Source organism: Anabrus simplex, chromosome 4 (assembly GCF_040414725.1).
Source record: "Anabrus simplex isolate iqAnaSimp1 chromosome 4, ASM4041472v1, whole genome shotgun sequence".
In the NCBI taxonomy this organism is placed as follows: domain Eukaryota; kingdom Metazoa; phylum Arthropoda; class Insecta; order Orthoptera; family Tettigoniidae; genus Anabrus; species Anabrus simplex.
In genome coordinates, this window is record NC_090268.1 from 389,616,303 (window position 1) to 389,635,277 (window position 18,975).

General features: G+C 41.6%; 1 protein-coding gene across 2 annotated transcripts in view; it reads left to right on the forward strand.

Annotated features, from left to right (window-relative positions):
• Positions 1-18,975, forward strand: part of LOC136872747 (homeobox protein orthopedia) — a 402,761-nt gene that overhangs the window by 106,550 nt on the left and 277,236 nt on the right. For both annotated transcript variants that reach the window (XM_068227519.1, XM_067146576.2), the window contains one exon: positions 14,507-14,868. In XM_068227519.1, coding sequence (XP_068083620.1) covers positions 14,507-14,868 — 362 coding nt within the window. The remainder of the gene's footprint in view (positions 1-14,506; positions 14,869-18,975) is intronic.

Sequence of the window (18,975 nt, forward strand, 5' to 3'; positions counted from 1 at the left end):
CACGAGAGGTTAAAATACACAACTAACCAAAACAGGCTTCTCTCTCCTATACTAAAGGTATTGATTGCATTAAGGTTTTCTTGCTAGTGGCTTTACGTCGCACCGACACAGATAAGTCTTATGGCGACGATGGGATAGGGAAGGCCTAGGAGTGGGAAGGAAGCGACCGTGGCCTTAATTAAGGTACAGCCCCAGCATTTGCCTGGTTTGAAAATGGGAAACCGCGGAAAACCATCTTCAGGGCTGCCTACAGTGGGATTCGAACCCACTATCTCCCGGATGCTAGCTCACAGGCGCGCGCCTCTAACCACTCGGCGAACTCGACCGGTCATTAAGGATCGTTTCATACAATGGTCGGAGACAACAAGGGCTATTTTTCTGTCAATTGCAGAGTAATCAATGATTTTAACGTCAAAATTCATTAGGCCTATATAGTTGCAAGATGGCCTGTAACCCTGTTATTTTTTTCTGACGTCTCCTCGTTTTCTCTTAATTTTACACCGTTAATCTTCTTGCATTATATAATGCTTTGTTACTTGCTGGCTAATTCAATAAGTAATGTTTTATTCTAAAGCAGAAAAACTCGGCCCCTATTTCTCTTCTGAACTTCTTCCATTTTTCGGTCATTGTGATCAGTTGTATCACGATCATGAAAGAATAATATCTTCACGGAACTGAGGAGGAAAACGAAATACCTCGCAAGAAATAAACAAAAGAACCACGCAAGAATTGTGTTCATGTATGTATGTATGTTCAGTCTTCAGCCCTAAGGCTGGTTGGATCCTCAACAGCTCTGCCATCAGCTGTCATAGATGGCCTAGGCATCACTGAAGAGGCGTACTAGAGAAATGAGGAGTGAGGTAGTTTCCCGTTGCTTTCCTCACTGAGCCAGAAGTTGCTATTACATATCGGTCTGCCAAGCCCACTGAAATGCATGCACCAACCGACCCTATTGGCAACATTTTCACACCATTCATAGCAGGGACTGGCTGCAGAAGGAATGGCATTACTAGCATCGCTCATACTTCAATCACATTCATATTGTCAAAGCCAAGGATAAGACAGAGACAGATCAATGAAAGTAACAAAATTGCTCTAGCCCATACCAGAAGACATAGTGCACTGTAAACACTAGGTCCTGCCAGCAAAGGCATATTGTGTTCATAATCTCTGATTTTGAGCATTGCCTCCTTGATCGATACTGTAGCTTTTTCCTGCGAGGATTAATATGTTGGTAGTTAACCCCCTGCCGGAATAGCTTGGTGAAACTGGTGACTCCTAAGAATGAGTTAAAAAATTAAAACTAAGTTAACAAATCCAGGATTAGAGTACATTTAACCCACTTTGATGAAACCGGGCCCACGAGTATGATGCATTTAAAGTTCAGTTTCCTTTATACACAAGCATACAAAAGTGAAGACAATGGAAATTATTCTGATGGACTGCATATCCATACGGGGTTGGGAGGCGTGACCATTCTTAAGGGAAATAATAGGAAGGGCATTGTCACATTCGCTGTTTTGGTGTAGCGACGATATGAAAAGCAGTTTGATGACAAAGGCCAAGAACTCTTGATTTAGGAGCATAATGCCTTCCCTCTGCGTTTGATCTGCTCTCTTCCTTGTAATCTCGATTTTCGTTATCGCTCTCTAACCATTCAAGCAAATCGCCTTCTTCTGCAATTTGCCAGTCTCCGACATTATATATGTTAATAATGACGTAATTGGGGTGAATATCCCTCTAGGTTTCGAACTGTCGTTGTCATCCAGGTAAACAATGACCTGCCCTTCACTCAGAAGAGGTTCCCATTGTACGTTGGTAATTTTTTCTGCTCATTCAGCAGGTAAGCTGGGCTGTTGCATGCTCGTCCTAGGCATTAAAATTCCATTTAACTACAGAAATGATGACCTATGACGGGATTTTTACTGTTTAAATGACAAATTTAGCAAACAGACATCATAGCTCCGTTAACTATGTACTAAGCGGGTTAATACATGTGAATTATTGGCAGTTCCCTCTACTTTAAAGTGATAACGTATGTTGTTGCAGCTCTCCATCATGCCACCCTATCCTGTGCTAACCTTATTTTTACATAACTGCTGAACCCTACATCTGCTCTAATCTGATTGTCATATTCGTACCATGGTTTACCATTACCGTTCTTACCCTCTACACCTCCCTCAAAAACCAACTGCACAAGTCCTGGGTGTCTATAATTCTATCTCTTCTTCTCGTCAAATTTAGCCACAACGATTTCCTCTCACCAATCCGATTCAGTATCTCTTCAATCGTGATTCAATCTATCCATCTCACCTTCAGCATTCTTCTGTAACACCACATTTCAAGATCTTCTATTTGCTTTCTTTCTGAGCGAGTTTTCGGCCATCTTCCACTTCCATACAATGGCACGCTCTAAACAAAAGTCTTCAAAAACATTTTCCTAATTCCTAAATCAATGTTCGAAGTGAGCAAATTTATTTTCTTAACAAAGGCCTTCCTTGCTTCAATAAAACTATATTGTGTAGGGTAGGGCTAGGAATGAGAAGGAAGTGACCGTTGCCTTAATTAGGGTAGATCCTTAGAACTTACCTGGTGTGAAAATGGGAAAACCATATCGTCATTGGTGTGCCAAAAGCGCCAATGTCGCAATGATCTTCCTATCCATTATTTTCCTTCAGAAAAGTTACGCCTCCCACCCACGTATTGATATGCAGTCAATCAGAACAATTTTCGTCGCGTCCATTTTCCTATGTGAGTATGTAGAGGAAAATCAACCTTAAATGCATCATACTCTAGGAGTGGTTAAATATGTCCTTCAAACATACATTCCCACAGTACGCTACAGTAAGGTTCATTTTCCTTCACACTGTCGGCAACCCTGAAGATAATTTTCCATGGTTTTCCAGTTTCACTGTACCTTAATTAAGGCAACGGCCGCTTTCTTCCCACTCATCGCATCGTCACCATAAGACCTATCTGTTTCGGTGCGAAGTAAAGCAACTTCTAAAAATTATATATAAAAATCCCGACCCGGCGAGGAATCTAACCTGGAGCCCCTTGAATCAAAGGCCAGCACTCAAACAATTCTTCCATTGACTCGGACGTAGAAATCGTATCACCACCACCGCCGCCGACAACAACAACAACAACAACAACAACAACACCGACATGCAGTATAGTATATTTTTCCTTTTTAATTCATATTGTGAATGAGAAAATAATTTTGTTTCAGTCAATCTGGTCATTAATTAATATAATTATTTTTGTTAACACAGTCAGAATATAGTGGCCTTCGTGGCTCAGGCGGCAGCGCGTCGGCCTCTCATCGCTGGATTCCGCGGTTCAAATCCCCGGTCACTCCATGTGAGATTTGTGCTGAACAAAGCGGAGGCGGGACTGGATTTCTCCGGGTACTTCCCTGTCATCTTTCAATCCAGCAACACTCTCCAATATCATTTCATGTAATCTTCTTCTTCTTACTCTTCTTCTTATACTACTGCTTTACCCACACCTGTGGGGTAACGGGTGCGAAATCCTATCCGCGCCGCAAGATAGGGGCTTCATTCGATCCATCCCTGACCCGGTCACTGATTGGAAAAACAAGTTATAGGTTTTCACTGAGAATATAGCTAGTGCGTTATTTTGATCTTTCGGAAAAAGTAATGCTCCTTCCCCCCGAGTTAAAAGATGAATCTTAGTGTACCGTAACGCAATCCATATCGCCGCTTAATGAATCAAGTGTCAGGTAAAGACAAAATTTTACACCAGTTAGAGAGAAACATATAAAATATTAAAAGTGGTCCTGAAGCATTCGGAATATGTTCCTTATGATGAAATAGCTCCATTAATTTGTAAGTAAGAGAAAATACGCATTTGTCCATGTTAGTTACGTGATATTGAACAACTGCATTTGGCTGTATTCTGTTAGCTACGCGGTGTTGTTTCGTAAGATATGATATACTCAGGGATAAGGCCAGCCCACAATGAAATGGTTGTACAACCGTCACATTAGGTTTGATAATCGGTTCAAATCGACTTGGACCCAAACCGATTTAAGCAAGCCTTTACCGCTGATGTAGTGTAGAACTTATCTGCTGCACAGACACAGAATTATTGGATCTGTAGGGTAGATATTGATTTAAATAACTAGACTAAATAAATTTGGCTTTTCAGATCCCTTAAGGGTCATAACCTCATGCATGCAGGGTCTCCGCTCAGTTCAACTCACCAGGTGAGAAAGTCCTAAAGTATTAGGGGTTTTGTAAATGATATTTGTTCGGGGCGTCGACCTATAGAGATCTTTCGCCCCTACTTGCACCATGTGATATGAACCTGCGTATCATAGGAATGGAGGAAGTGTAGAGTTATGAGTGTGAAGAAAGGAACGTTAAGGACGACATAAACACCCAATCCCCAGGCCAGGGATATTAATCATTTACATTTAAAAGCCCCTGACCCAGCCAGGAATCGAACCCGCGGCCGCCGGGTGACAAACGGCGCATTGCCCCCTACACTGCGGGGCCGGAAGAAAAGTATTATTTTACTGTTTTGTTTTAACATCGCTTTCATCTATCACTACCTCTGACTAACACTTACTAAATCATACAAATACACCCATACTTTCACTCAGACCGAGCTCGATAGCTGTAGTCGCTTAAGTGTGGCCAGTATCCAGTAATCGGGAGATAGTGGGTTCGAGCCCCACTGTCGGCAGCCCTGAAGATGTTTTTCTGTGGTTTCGCAATTTCACACCAGGCAAATGCCGGAGCTGTTTAAGGCTACGGCCGCTTCCTTCCAATTCCTAGGCCTTTCCTATCCCATCGTCACCATAAGACATATCTGTGTCGGTGCGACGTAAAGCAAGTAGCAAAAAACAAAAAAAAAAAAAAACAAAAAAAAAACATTCACTCAGTGAAAGTGGCATATCGCTGTCTGGACTGTGTAGAGGAATTTAAAATGACTATCAAGTGTAAACACTTATTGTTCAAAAGTGTTCTTGTGCTTTCTGTAGTAAGTTTTTTTTTTTTTTTTCAGAGAGAGCACCCGTTCAATAGAAAGGATCCTCTCCGTTCGTTTTTTGTGATCTTTACACAGCGAACGGTAGGAGTGTCCTCTATGTTGCTAGGTGTTTTTGTAGTGGACCCTTCGAGTTCAGCACAGGTGGGGAAAGTGTAATTAATCGGCCTTAATTCTCCTACCGAGAAAGGAATTTGATCAACGCACTAATTTATTGGTGGGCGTCGAACTCTGTGGTGTAGGAGTAGCGTGCTTACCTCTTCACCGGAGGTCTAGGGTTCGATTCTAGGCCGGGTCAGGGAATTTTACCTGGATCTGAGGGATGACTCGATGTCAACTTAGTCTGCATGATTACCGGCTGAGTTAGCAATGCGGTTAGGGATGCGCAGCTGTGAACTCGCATCCGGGAGATAGTGGGTTCGAATCCCACTGCCAGCAGCCCTGAAGATGGTTTACCGTGGTTTCCCATTTTCACACCAGGCGAATGCTAGTGCTGTACCTTAATTAAGGCTACCGCCGCTTTCTTCCCATTCCTAGGCTTTTCCTGTCCCATCGTCACAATAAGACCTATGTGTGTCGGTGCGACGTAAAGCAAATAGCAGAAAAACGTCTCCGTGATTACAATTGAGGAGTTATCTGACGGAGAGATAGCGGCCCCGGTCTAGAAAATCAAGAATAACGGCTGAGAGGATTCACAGTGCTGACCATCATGGACATACTGAAGGTAAGCATTTCAACCAAATACTACCCCTCCTATAATCCTCAAATCTCTGGCACGACCAGGAATCGAACCCGGGCCTCCAGGGCAGCTAATAGAGCTAACCGTTATGATGCGGAAGCGGACGTATTTGCAGTAATACATCTGCACTGTTCGCTCTACTTGCTCTTTCCACCTGACTTGGTCTTACGTAATAACTGCAGCCTCTGTCGGCTACAGTTTTAGATTATTAGTCTGCTTACCATGTAATTGGTTGTTTTCAAACTTACAGACTACAAAACATCGGATGTGGAGCAAAACTGGCAACATGAATTTCTCCTCGAAATATAATAATGTGTAGGACTACTGGTCCATCTGTTGGTGAACGAGAGTATCATTTCTTCAACAGAGCTACATTCAATCAATTTCAAATCATATTTCAAATTTCATATCTTCCGGACTTTTTGAACAGTCGCACTTGTGGTTGATCGAGATTCTACTGTGAGAATGCGGAACAGTGTTCAAAAAACATAAAGCTCGACTGCTTTACACGACAGAAACCCGAAAGATACCTTTCTTGTTCAAGTGGACCGTGAAACCGTCAATCAAAAGATAATAACAGTAAATAATAATAATAATAATAATAATAATAATAATAATAATAATAATAATAATAATAATAATAATAGCCTCCGTGGCTCAGACGGCAGCGCGTCGGCCTCTCACTGCTGGATACCGTGGTTCAAATCCCGGTCACTCCATGTGAGATTTGTGCTGGACAAAGCGGAGGCGGGACAGGTTGTTCTCCGGGTACTCCGGTTTTCCCTGTCATCTTTCATTCCAGCAACACTCTCCATTCTCATTGCATAGCATCTATCAGTCATTAATAAATCACTTTGGGAGTGGCGACCCCATTGTACTAATAGCCTACAGTATATCTGCTTCATTCATTCCATCCCTGACCCGGTCAATGTCTGGAAAGTAGGTTGTAGGCTTTCATTTTCAATAATAATAATAATAATAATAATAATAATAATAATAATAATAATAATAATAAGTAAGAGTGTGGGCAATATTAACAAGAAATGCGACATGCCATACACAATAGGCCTATGTCGCCTCGTAAAACCCCTTTTAAAAGTCTCAAATGTTAATTGTAATTTGATGTCCGGCTCCATGGCTAAATGGGTAGAGTACGGCCTTTGTTCACAGGGGTCCCGGGCTCGATTCCCGGCAGGGTCTGAAATTTTAACCAACATTGATTAATTTTTCGCTGGCTGTGGGGCTGGGTGTATGTGTCGTCTTCATCATCATATCATCCTTATCACGACCCACATGTCGCCTACGGGTGTCAAATCGAAAGACCTGCAGCTGGCGAACCGAACATGTCCTCGGACACTCCCGGCACTAAAAGCCATACGCCATTTCATTTCATTGTAATTTGATTAATTTGTAAAGTGTAATAGTCATATTAAGCTAGCCCTACGGTGTAGGGTTAGAGTACTTGACTCTTACATGAAGGACCTGGGCTGGATTCCCGGGCAGGTCAGTGATATTTACCTGGATCGGAGGGCTGGTTCGAGGTCCACTCAGCCTACGACGAGCTATCTGAGGGGTGAGATGCCGGCCCGGTCTGGAAATGCAAGAATAACAGCCGAGAGAATTCGTCGTGCTGACCACAGGACACCTTGTAATCTGCAGGGGGCCTTCGGGCTGAGCAGCGGTTGCTCTGTAGGCCATGGACCTTCGAGGCTGTTTCGCCTTCGGGTTTCGTTTTTGCAATTGTCACTTTACGTACAGGGTGATCTGTATGAACCTTTAAATATTTTAATGACCCAGCGATTTGGCTGTGTGGTTGGGGTCACGTAGCTGTGAGCTTGCATACGGAAGATGGTGGCTCCTTATTCCATCGTCAGCAGCGCTAAAGACGGTTTCCCGTGGTTTCCCATTTTCACACCAGACGATTTCTGGGATGTCATCTTAATTAATACCACGGCCATTACCTTCCCAATCCTTGCGTCGCCAAAACCTTCTAGGTGTTAAAGAGACCATAAACAACTAGCATTAAAATAATAAGAGTTTTAATGAATTGTAATCTCCCCCTTGAAGCTATAGTCATAATACTGAATGATGCGTTCTGACAGTTCTTACTGTATATGAAGATTCGTTTACTGCCTGTCCGGTTGGAGAGAAGGGAGTAGGGGTATGGTTGCCATGGAAACGTAGGTGGATCCACTGTAGTTGCCATGGAGATAAGCCTGCTGGACGGCTTGTGTTGCTTGGAGTTGCCAAACCTCTCACTTCTGAGTTACATGCAGCAGAACACAACGGTCTGAACGAACGAACAAATGACCCGGAAGAGAAGGGAAAATGGAGGAATGTAGCAACACCGTGCATTGTTCCTCCCTCCAGCGCTATCTCTCAAAATGCTTCTTTTAATATTACGGCTATGGTATACAATTGAAATTGTGGTTATTGGTACCTCTGCCATTGTTGGCAATTATGACTACTATGTTAATTAGTTCGCAGTCTCGAGTTTTTGCAGTCATTACACATAGATTCTATCTTCGGCAGTGTGTTTTTATTTTCAAATCATACTGGAAGACAAATTCCTATACTGAAATGCAGTGAGCATTTCGAAGAGAATTCGTTGTGTTCGACGTTCTAAGCAGGTCGACGATAGTATCGAAGTAAGGAACGCTGAAGATAATGGGTTCATTCCTCAGCGAGAGTACAAAATACGTACCTGAAATGAGTCAAAACTGTGTTAATGTAGTTTAAAGACGCTTACTGAACTCACCAAAGAAATCGTTAATACACCAAAAGAGACCACGGTCAGCTACTGAATTCCGTGAGGTCATTAGGAATGAAATCATTTAAATTGACGAGGATATACTTCCGGAGAACCTAACAGTATATTTTAATTGATGCTTTCCGGGTCAACCTTACTCTACCGTAATGTAGGAATGTAAGGTTTTATGCCATCACCTCCTCCTACAGTATGGTGTATTTAAGACTCATTTTTTACACACGCGCATAGGAAAATGAACTCAACGAAAATCGTTCTGATGGACTGCATATCAATATGTGGCTCGGGGGCGTGACCACACTTAAGGAAAATATTGAACAGGAACAGCACTGTCAGATAAGCGGTATTGTTTCTTTACGGACGGTATCTCAAAATGGCTGAAAATGGTATGTTTGTCCAACCCTTGTTCAGTTTTGTTACAGGTGGGTATGAAGTGAGACGAATCTTCGTAGCGCATTTTTTTTTGACTGGATGTCCTGCCTGACGACAGTCTCATCAGAGGAGTTAATGAGATGAAATGAATGCCGTGATATATGGTAGAAAGAAGGGAGAGGGTGAAACCCGGAGCCGGAAGCCTACTCTTATCGAATAGCACCAAGGGTCTGATCATAGCTTAACGTATCCATCCAACGGACGAATCACCATCAACAGCGTCATATTCCCTCACTCCATATGAGCGGACGGCTCAATAGCTAAATGGTTAGGGTGCTGGCCTTTAGTCACAGGGGTCCCGGGTTCGATTCCCGGTTTGGTCGGGAATGTTAACCTTCATTGGTAGCACGGGAGCTAGGTGTATATGTTGTCTTCATCATCACTTAATCCTTATCACGACGCGCAGGTCGCCTTCGGGAGTCAAATCAAAGGACCAGCACCCGCGAGCCGAACCCGTCCTGGAGTCTCCCGGCACTAAAAGCCATACGCTATTATTTTTACTCCATATGAGCACTACAGAGAGGTTTGGAATTTAATCCGTGCTTTTGTCACGCAGTTTAGTGATTAGAGATTGTATACCACCACTTCTCCTACCCTGCCGGCCAGCATTCTGAGGGTGAAATTTTTTTGATTATTGGAACTCGACCCACGGTGTCAGACCACATATACTTGACGCCTTAACTATCATGTACACCAGGCGGCGGGCTTCAATAGTTCAAAAAATTAAAGCACTAAAATTGTAAAAATTGATATGCAAAATATGTTTACCACCTGCGTACATTGATCGGAATACCAGGAAGGCAAATGAAGGGGTTCAACCGCGAGTCACGGTAATTATGGGGCATTATGCAGAGGGCAGTCTTTTACCCCTGTGTTGGCAACGTCACTAGATGGCTATCAGACATCTCCTCACAAGCTACCGGAGCAGTCCGTGTTTGTAGAAAATTCGCTTCACGCTGCTGTGTGAGGAGCATGATTAACCAATTAGCAATGCTCCGCGTCCGCTAATGGGAGAGTAACGCGCCTGAAAGCCGCTAACACAACACACACGTTCTGTGTCACATGTGCCGTACAACCACTACTACGCTAAAACTACATTACTGAACTAGAATTCAGTAACTTGTTGCAGCGGCGAATAGAATTTTATTTTTAAGGAAGGAGAGATTTTAGTAAAAACTTTTCAAAGATAGTAGTTTTTAACCTAATATACGCGTAAAAGTGGGGAGTGGGGGGAGGGGGAGGAGAGATTAGCTCAGTGGCTTCCTCCTCGGAAGGCTGTGGCTCGAAAACCGGTCGATCCTGGGGCATCTCATGAATCACGTGGTGTCAGGAGGGGCATCCGGTCTTAAAACCATGGACAAAACCAAAAATAGACTGGGTGGCTCCAGCGACCCCAGATATAAGAGGGAGAGGGGTGGTGATTATTGTTTTAGGAGGAAGTACAACTGGGCAACCATCCTCTATATAACACTAATCAGAGGGAACAAATAGAAGAGATCCGACATTTCAAAAAATGTCCGGCTAAATTGCTAGCGTGCTGGCCTTTGGTTTAGAGGGTCCCGCGTTTAATTCCCAGTCTAGTCGGCTCTGCGGCTGAGTGTGTGTGTGTGTGTGTGTGTGTGTGTGTGTGTGTGTGTGTGTGTGTGTGTGTGTCGCCTTCAGTATTAGAATCCATCAAAAGTAGAGCCTCATCCTCACAGATGGGCAGGTCGCCCATACGGCGTCAACTCAAAAGACCTACACCAGGCCTCGCTGGAGGCCAGTCGCCATTATTATTACTTCGAAAAATGAAGGCATCGGCCAAAAGACGACAAGGGCGATGAAAGGCTGGAAAATATGTCTCCCTAGGCCTCGAATGCTCTAATACGTCGGGGTCGGAAAATAACAAGGGTTGAGCGGATAGGATTGATGAAAGTGAGGAGCCTGGTACAAGAAAGTGGAAGCAATGCCAGGGCTCATCTTAGGACCTCGTTGTCGCCAACCGACGCTCCCAAGTTAGGAGAACTTGGGGTTCTTTGTACAGTAGTTGCCTCTTACGACAGGTAGGGGATACCTTGAGTGTTATTTTACTGTCTCCACCCACAGTACATTTACTGGTAGAAACTGAAGGAAAATGATACTGAACGCATACAACTGGGGAGTAAGTAGTTTCGTGGTCAAGGCTACGCGAAATGACATGGCAGGAACAATTATTCAAGTACGGTTCTATTTTAATAAAACCAGTGGCTGCCTAACCGAGGTGGTAAAGGCGTGCTCGTTTCAATCGGAAGGACGTATATTCGATTCTCCGTCAGGAAGACCTAAAATTTTAAAAAGTCGTTTCCATTTCTGGAGAGCCACGTGGTCCTTAAGTTATCTCAGCCTATACCAAACATGAATACCAGATTAACACCTGAGAGCAAAGGCGGCCGGGCTAAGAGCTAACCTTCCTATCCCACATACTGCGGACGTTACGAATAGAGGAAGCCTCCACATCTCACTCCTCCACGAGCCTCTGTGGACCAGTGGTAGGTTGTCAGCCTCCGCATCCCAAGATCACAGGTTCAGTTCTAATTTGGGGTAGTCAGTTTATTGAGGGACGGAAAAATGTTCATTCCATATCTGGTTAAAATTAAGTAAACAAACTCAACCATAGATCACGCAAGGAAGATCCCATTTAGCCTGCCATCTGGTAGAGTGAACCAGAACATCCAAATTGATGCACAGGCAGCCTGCATAATAATAATAATAATAATAATAATAATAATAATAATAATAATAATAATAATAATAATAATAATAATAATAATAATAATAATAATGTTATTCGGTTTACGTCCCACTAACTACTTTTAGGTTTTCGGAGACTTCAAAGTGCCGAAATTCAAGTTAGTTCCGTAGAAGTATTTTTACGTGCCAGTAAATCTACTGACACGAGGCTGACGTATGTGAACACCTTCAAGCCCAGTGGCTAAATCGTAAACACGCTCTCTTTCTGAGACAAGTTGAGGCAAGTTGGCTGGTTCGATCCCAGCTCACTCCAGTGGTTTTTGAAGGTTCTAAAATACGCCAGATCACCAACAGTACCTCTGCTTCTTCGAAAACCGTTATGCTGGGACAAGAATTATCTTTATTATTATTATTATGATTATTATTGTTATTGGATGTTTCTCTCGTCCTACGGTTTGGCTATTTGTTGGAATTAAGCACTAATTGGACGTTTCTGAACATTTAGCCATATTTTATTGGACATAAAACTGCATATTTTACCACTTTTTACTGTTTTGGGAGTATTTATGTCATTGTAGTTGTTTAATGTCCTATTTTCCACGGCAAAATAAGTTATACTGCACTTTGAATGTTATATCCGGTATTCTTCTGCTTCTGCTATTCTTAATCTGCTTACCCTCCAGGGTTGGTTTATCCCGCGGACTCAGCGAGAGATCCCACATCTACCACCTCAAGGGCAGTGTCCTGGAGCTTTAGACTCTGGGTCGGGGGATACAACTGGGGAGGATGACCAGTACCTCGCCCAGGCGGCCTCACCTACTATGCTGAATAGGGGCCTTGCGGGGGGATGGGAAGATTTGAAGGGATAGACAAGGAAGAGGGAAGGAAGCGGCCGTGGCGTTAAGTTAGGTACCATCCCGGCATTTGCCTGGAGGAGAAGTGGGAAACCACGGAAAACCACTTCCAGGATGGCTGAGGTGGGAATCGAACCCACCTCTACTCAGTTGACCTCCCGAGGAAGAGTGGACCCCGTTCCAGCCCTCGTATCACATTTCAAATTTCGTGGCAGAGCCTGGAATCGAATCCGGGCCTCCGAGGGTGGCAGCTAATCACACTAACCATTACACCACAGAGGCGGACTGATATCCGATATTGCTTGAGTAAATGTGCTTGTGGCCAAGTCTGAAGCACGGGCATCATAGCTGAATAGTTGACGCTTATTGTACTGTATGTCGCTTGAGATTACATCACCAGTTTCAGAATAAATTCCTTTAGAGTTAGGCTTGCAGTGCGGATATTTACGCCCACTGAAATGAGACCCCTGTTAAGAAAAGGAAATATCTGTTTTAGTACTTTGGGCTTGTGACTACTTCAGGCAGCTCATAAATTACCGTTCTCACTTCACATTCCTTAAATCTTAAAACAGAATTAAGGCTTCATAGTTACATTGAACGTAACAGATCTGTCACAAGATTATCTAAATAAAGTGTAGTGAAAATGTTAAACTAAGAAATTACGCGTAAAGATTTCAGCAAAGAATAATTCTCTATCTACGGAAAAATCCTCTTCTACAAAGCGTGCGAAGTTGAAAGATGTGCTGTGAAGCGTTTTAATGTTCTGCATAGCGGCACTTTTCGACACAAGAATGCTACGATAAATGCGGAATATGGGGCATGCAATTATTTCTTCTATATTTTACTTCAGTAAAATATTTTGTATCCACGATGACTGTCGAAGCATTCTTAATAACGATAACGAATACAATTTTCATTAGTTTTCAGAAGCTGCGATGTAGTATCTGTCATCAATGTGTAAGAATGCGATGTTAATTTAAAATATCTACCATACTGATCACAGTTTAATGATTGTTAATGAATTTATGATAGAGATTGGTGGGATTACGTTAAAAGAACTAGTAACTTAAGAAAAATTAGTTCAATAAAAGTGTGTCTCCAAAATCTGTCAAAGTGTAGTTAGACGTAAAACCTTATTATTATTATTATTATTATTATTATTATTATTATATTTACACCGTTAACCACAACATAAATTTTCCTCCCGATGGGATTGACGTCATAAATGGCAAACGGCCGTTAAACTGAGAGATGTCCGTATCTACGGCAAATATGGCACATGTGACCCTACCGGGTTATGAGGAAAGCAGTTCAGAAATATCTTATTTATTTATTTGTTTATTATTTATTTATTTATTTATTTATTTATTTATTTATTTATTTATTTATTTATTTAAGCTTTTGTGCAGCTTCTGGCTGAATGGTAAGCATACTGCTCATTGGTTCTGTGTGACCTGGATTCGATTCTCGGCCGAATTGTTGATTTTAACTGTGTATGATTAGACTCTCTATTCGTGTTCGTCTTAAGACACTTATATTTATTTACACACAACTCACCACATAATGAACCATCACAGACACGCGCAATTGTGAATATATCACAGATCAGCGTCAGGAAGGACATTCGGCGAGAAAACTGGTTAAAATCCTTGTCATTTCTTGACCCCATTCAAATCAGAAAGAGGCATAAAGGAAGAAGATTATTTATTTATTTATTTATTTATTTATTTATTTATTTATTTATTTATTTATTTATTTATTTATTTATTTATTTATTTATTTATTATTACAGTTTAAAATGTGATACTTTCATTCGTTATAATTTGAACGCATGTCCATTTTTTTCAATTGTTGACCTAGTGAAAAGAAGAAGTTGTGTTTGTAACTCTGAGTAAGCGACGCTGAAATGTATGGGATCTTAAAAATGTTTCTTATATCACAGATATGCACAGGTCACTCTTGAAGATGGATTTTTGTTGTGTGTCGCAGGACCGAAAGACGTGTGCGATGACCTCAAGAGGCACCACACGGACCTGAAGGCAACCTCCCTCGACCATGGGGGCAATAACGATCATCATCCAGGGGCGGGACGCCTCGGAGTTGGAGGACACTGTGAGCCACCCCCGAATCTGCAGTCGCAGCCGCCACCGGGCCACGGAGGAGGACTACCCTCTTCAGCGCCGAGTGGCTCGGACAGCGACAAACCCGTCAAGCAGAAGCGGCATCGTACCCGCTTCACACCTGCGCAGCTGAACGAGCTGGAGCGCTGTTTCTCCAAGACTCACTACCCCGACATCTTTATGAGGGAAGAGATCGCCATGCGCATTGGTCTCACAGAGTCCAGGGTCCAGGTACTGTAACATCTCTCATCCTTTTGTTGAGTTGTAATATGTACTGTTTGATGTTATATCTACAGGATTTCAGGAACAACGTCGGACGTAGGACCTAAGCAACACTGCCTTTATGACTCACAAAATCTTCATGAAAGTCTTATGAACGTGAGTTGTCATTGAGCTTCCTACGACCTTCAGCAACACGTTTATGGGCTCACATTTCCGATTCCTAAGCATGGGTTTCTTCAAGTAGATTCGATGTCTTAGAGACAAATTTATTAATACGAGAATATGAAGTAAGAATCTAGTCGATTAACAAGTTTTTTATATTACAAGTGGAAAGATAGGGACGTTCATCTGCAAAAGAGAATTTCATCTACCGTCATGACCCAACATCACATACGACGGAGATAAATATTGTTTCCCATGTGTTTTCATATAGTACGACTGAGTTTTGTCTTACAAAATCAATATTTTCCTCTAGAGGAGGGATTCTTAACTTGGGATCTATGGACCTCATGCGGATCCGTGAATGAGCTTCAGTGGGTCCGTGAAGACATTAAAGTAAAAATTGAATATTTCGCCGTTGCACCTAGAAAAACCGCTATGTGATAATATTTCATCTTAGAACTCTGACCAGAAAGGTTCTGTTATCTAAGGCTCAATATTACGTAAGGTAAGGGTGTGTTCTGCCGGAAGGCAGGTCCGAACCTCCGCAGAGGTGTACCTGAGCCGGAGTTTACGTACGGTAGGGTGGCCAGTTCCTTTCCGCTTCTTCATTCCCTTACCCCCCACCAACAGTGCGTGGCAACCCATCCACTTCTCAACCACGCCCAATGTTGCTTAACTTCGGAGATCTCACGGGATCCGGTGTTTCAACACGGCTACGGCCGTTGGCTTTTATATTACGTAAATGTCAATGAATTTTCGTCCCAACTGATACATGTGCTGCGAGTCAGTACTTCTCCCTTCAACATTTTCGGTGTTCCAAGGTGCAATGATGATTTATATTCACTCTATTTTTAACGTGAATGGCAGAAATGTATATGAGACATTTTATTTTGTCTGCAATGCACAGAAATAATTGCAAATCATAACAATTAGACTGTAAAATATAAATAACAACAATTCGAAATGGATTATATATCAAAGCTGACAAGCGTTTTGTTTTTGTGAAAGACCTTACCGCAGTTTCACCAACTTTTTCACGCCATACAACAAGGATGTTTTACTTTGAATCACCTTTAAAATACCTGAAATGTTTTTTCGATAAGATTATTTATTTGATGTATTCATGTTTTGTGCATATGTCTAAGAAAATTGGTTTTTAATAACATGCAGTATATTCATTGCTTGCAAAGATGTGTTTATATGCTTATGTTTCCTTTAATGGCGAGGATGCCCACAAGTTTCACCTGATTTTCAAAATGGTATGTTTCAAAGTTTAAGAACCTCAGCCTTAGAAATTAAAATACTTGTAAACAGTATACAGTACGTTAATGCGATCGAATTTTATTTCTTAATTCGTGGAGGTATCGTATTTTAAAATGATACTGGTTTTGATGTCAATTTCATCACAAATCAAAAATACTCTGCGTAATCAACCGGGTAACACAGTAAGAGAAATTACTTTATAAAGTGCCCATTTTCCATATCGGAATACATTTAAAAATATCTTGTTTAAAAGATTTGAAATATAATATTGTAATACAGGATAATACTGCAGGAATAGGAAAGTATATCAGGATCCCTGTTCATTCTGTTTCCCACTTGAACTAATTTAGTGTCTCCGCGTTGGACCGAATATCGACCTGTAGAGGATTACTGGGTGAGACGATGAACCACGCGGCTTGTTCTTGATTGCTCAGTAGAAGCGCTGAAACGATGCTTAAACCAGACTACTTTTAGCGAATTAAATGAGCAAAGGTCCCTCCTCGTCCAAATCGCACGATGTTCATACATTTGTTTTCAATAAGACGGTCTTGGCCCTCCTTGGGGTTGACGACAGCTGATAATTCTCCTATAGACTGTGATATCGTGTCATCCATTCGAAGTGAAGGCGTCAGGCTTTATCAGTGAAAACAGTGTGGTTTAGGAATGCAGTGTGTCTACTCTCAGATGCTGAATTTACACAATCAAAACCCTGCAAATCCATATTCACGGACAAAGCGACGGGTTGTGTGCTCGCAAATATCGTGTGTCATATCGTGACCATACATCAATTTTGAGACATCATCATTACTACCTAAGTACATTCATGATCTAATTGGAACACTCCATCACTCTATGCTTTGTCCTGGTCTTAAGTTATATCTGGAGTGTACACATCCTTCAGACAAACGTTCGCATCATCGCTTCACAACGATCTGTGAAGTTGAATAACCACCATAAATTGTAAACAAGTGATTATACACCTCGTGTTGTTACACACGTTATGCCGTCAAAAATCTCATCACACCACTCTGTGAGCTTGGAGACTTTTGCTGCGATAAGGAGCAGTGTTCAACTCATACTGAATCGAGGACACCGTACACCATAGTACTAATAATAGAATACCAGCGCATGGGCTGTTACAACATGGCTGCCATGTCACTGAACGAAAGAGTCGATCTATTATTTATTTACCACGACAAAAATGTGGAAGTTCTAGTGAAAAATGGTGAGGCCCATGAACGTACAAAGTGTTTCATAAAAGTGCGCTTGATATTAGATATTATTTACGACATTTATATGCTTTGCAAAATATATAAGTAATACTAAGAACTCAACAATTGGAGTAATTGTTCTCCATCCAGACGGAAGTGATCATTTTACTATTATTATTATTATTATTATTATTATTATTATTATTATTATTATTATTATTATTATTATTATTATTATTATTATTATTATTATTATTATTATTATTATTATTACAACTTCCCCCATGCGGAGGCTGCCACAAGGACAATGTATGTCGACTACACAGTATTTTGTCTTCTAAGTTACTGTTCACTTTGCTAGTGGCCCAGGTAGAAAAATCACCACAAGGCTCAGGAATACATTTGCAATACATTTCTTCAGATGATTACGGAGTATGGTCAGTGAACCTCGTATTGCGGCGATAGCGATGTCGTGAAGTCGTGTCCGGCTGAGACCGAGAGAATCCCATAGCCGTACAATAAATTTAGGGATTGTGTACATATAATTTCTCAGCGATCATTCAATTCCCTTAGACGACAGCTAGCTAATCACCAGTTAATTCGCTTATTCGTGAGCTTCACTCTACCAGTCTGCCATTTATTCATTCCACAAATGCATGCATCACTTCCTCTAAATGACATTTTTCTTTATGTGCAACTGAAATTTTGCAAGAGACAAGTTCTTGACATCCCCTAAGAGTCAGTTTCAAAACTTTGGAGAGCGCCAATAGAAGTCCTATTGGAAGGCAGAGGTACGGACGAAAGGCGCGAAAATGGGAACTCCTCCTCCCTGCGTTTAGCGATATAAACATGATAAACGGTGGAAGGGATCAATATCTATAGAGACATAGGGGTATATCCAGGGGAAGATCAGGTCAGTTTGTTTTGCCATTGTTTCAGTGGAAAGAGTCGCAATTAACCAGATTTTCTTCACCACGCTGCACTCTGTACAAATTAGACTACGCATGTTCTTTATTGTTGTAGTATTTCAAGCAGATCTAATCTATATTCAATTGAAAAGACACAGTATTCATACCTGGAAGTAACCAAATCAAAATTCGACAAACATTCATCGCCAAAGTCGGAAAAATAATTCAAATGGCACAAAATAATCTGGAACAGATACAATAAGAAATCTATATTAAACAATGTAAAATAATGACACTAAAACACACTCATCAAAACAGAGACACTTCATACATCCGAAACCATGACAACTGGCGTCAGTTTACAACTTTAAAAAAAATCGAAAAACAAGAGAGGAACATATCATCGTTGTCGGGACAAAACCTCCTATGTGATAATATTTTTGGAGATATACTGACCCGCAGCACATACATTATGAAGAGGGAGAATGCCTTGACAATTTTCACACATTATTGCACCTTAGATGACAGAACATTACCTACCAAAGTTCTTTCTTTTTTTGCTAGGGGCTTTA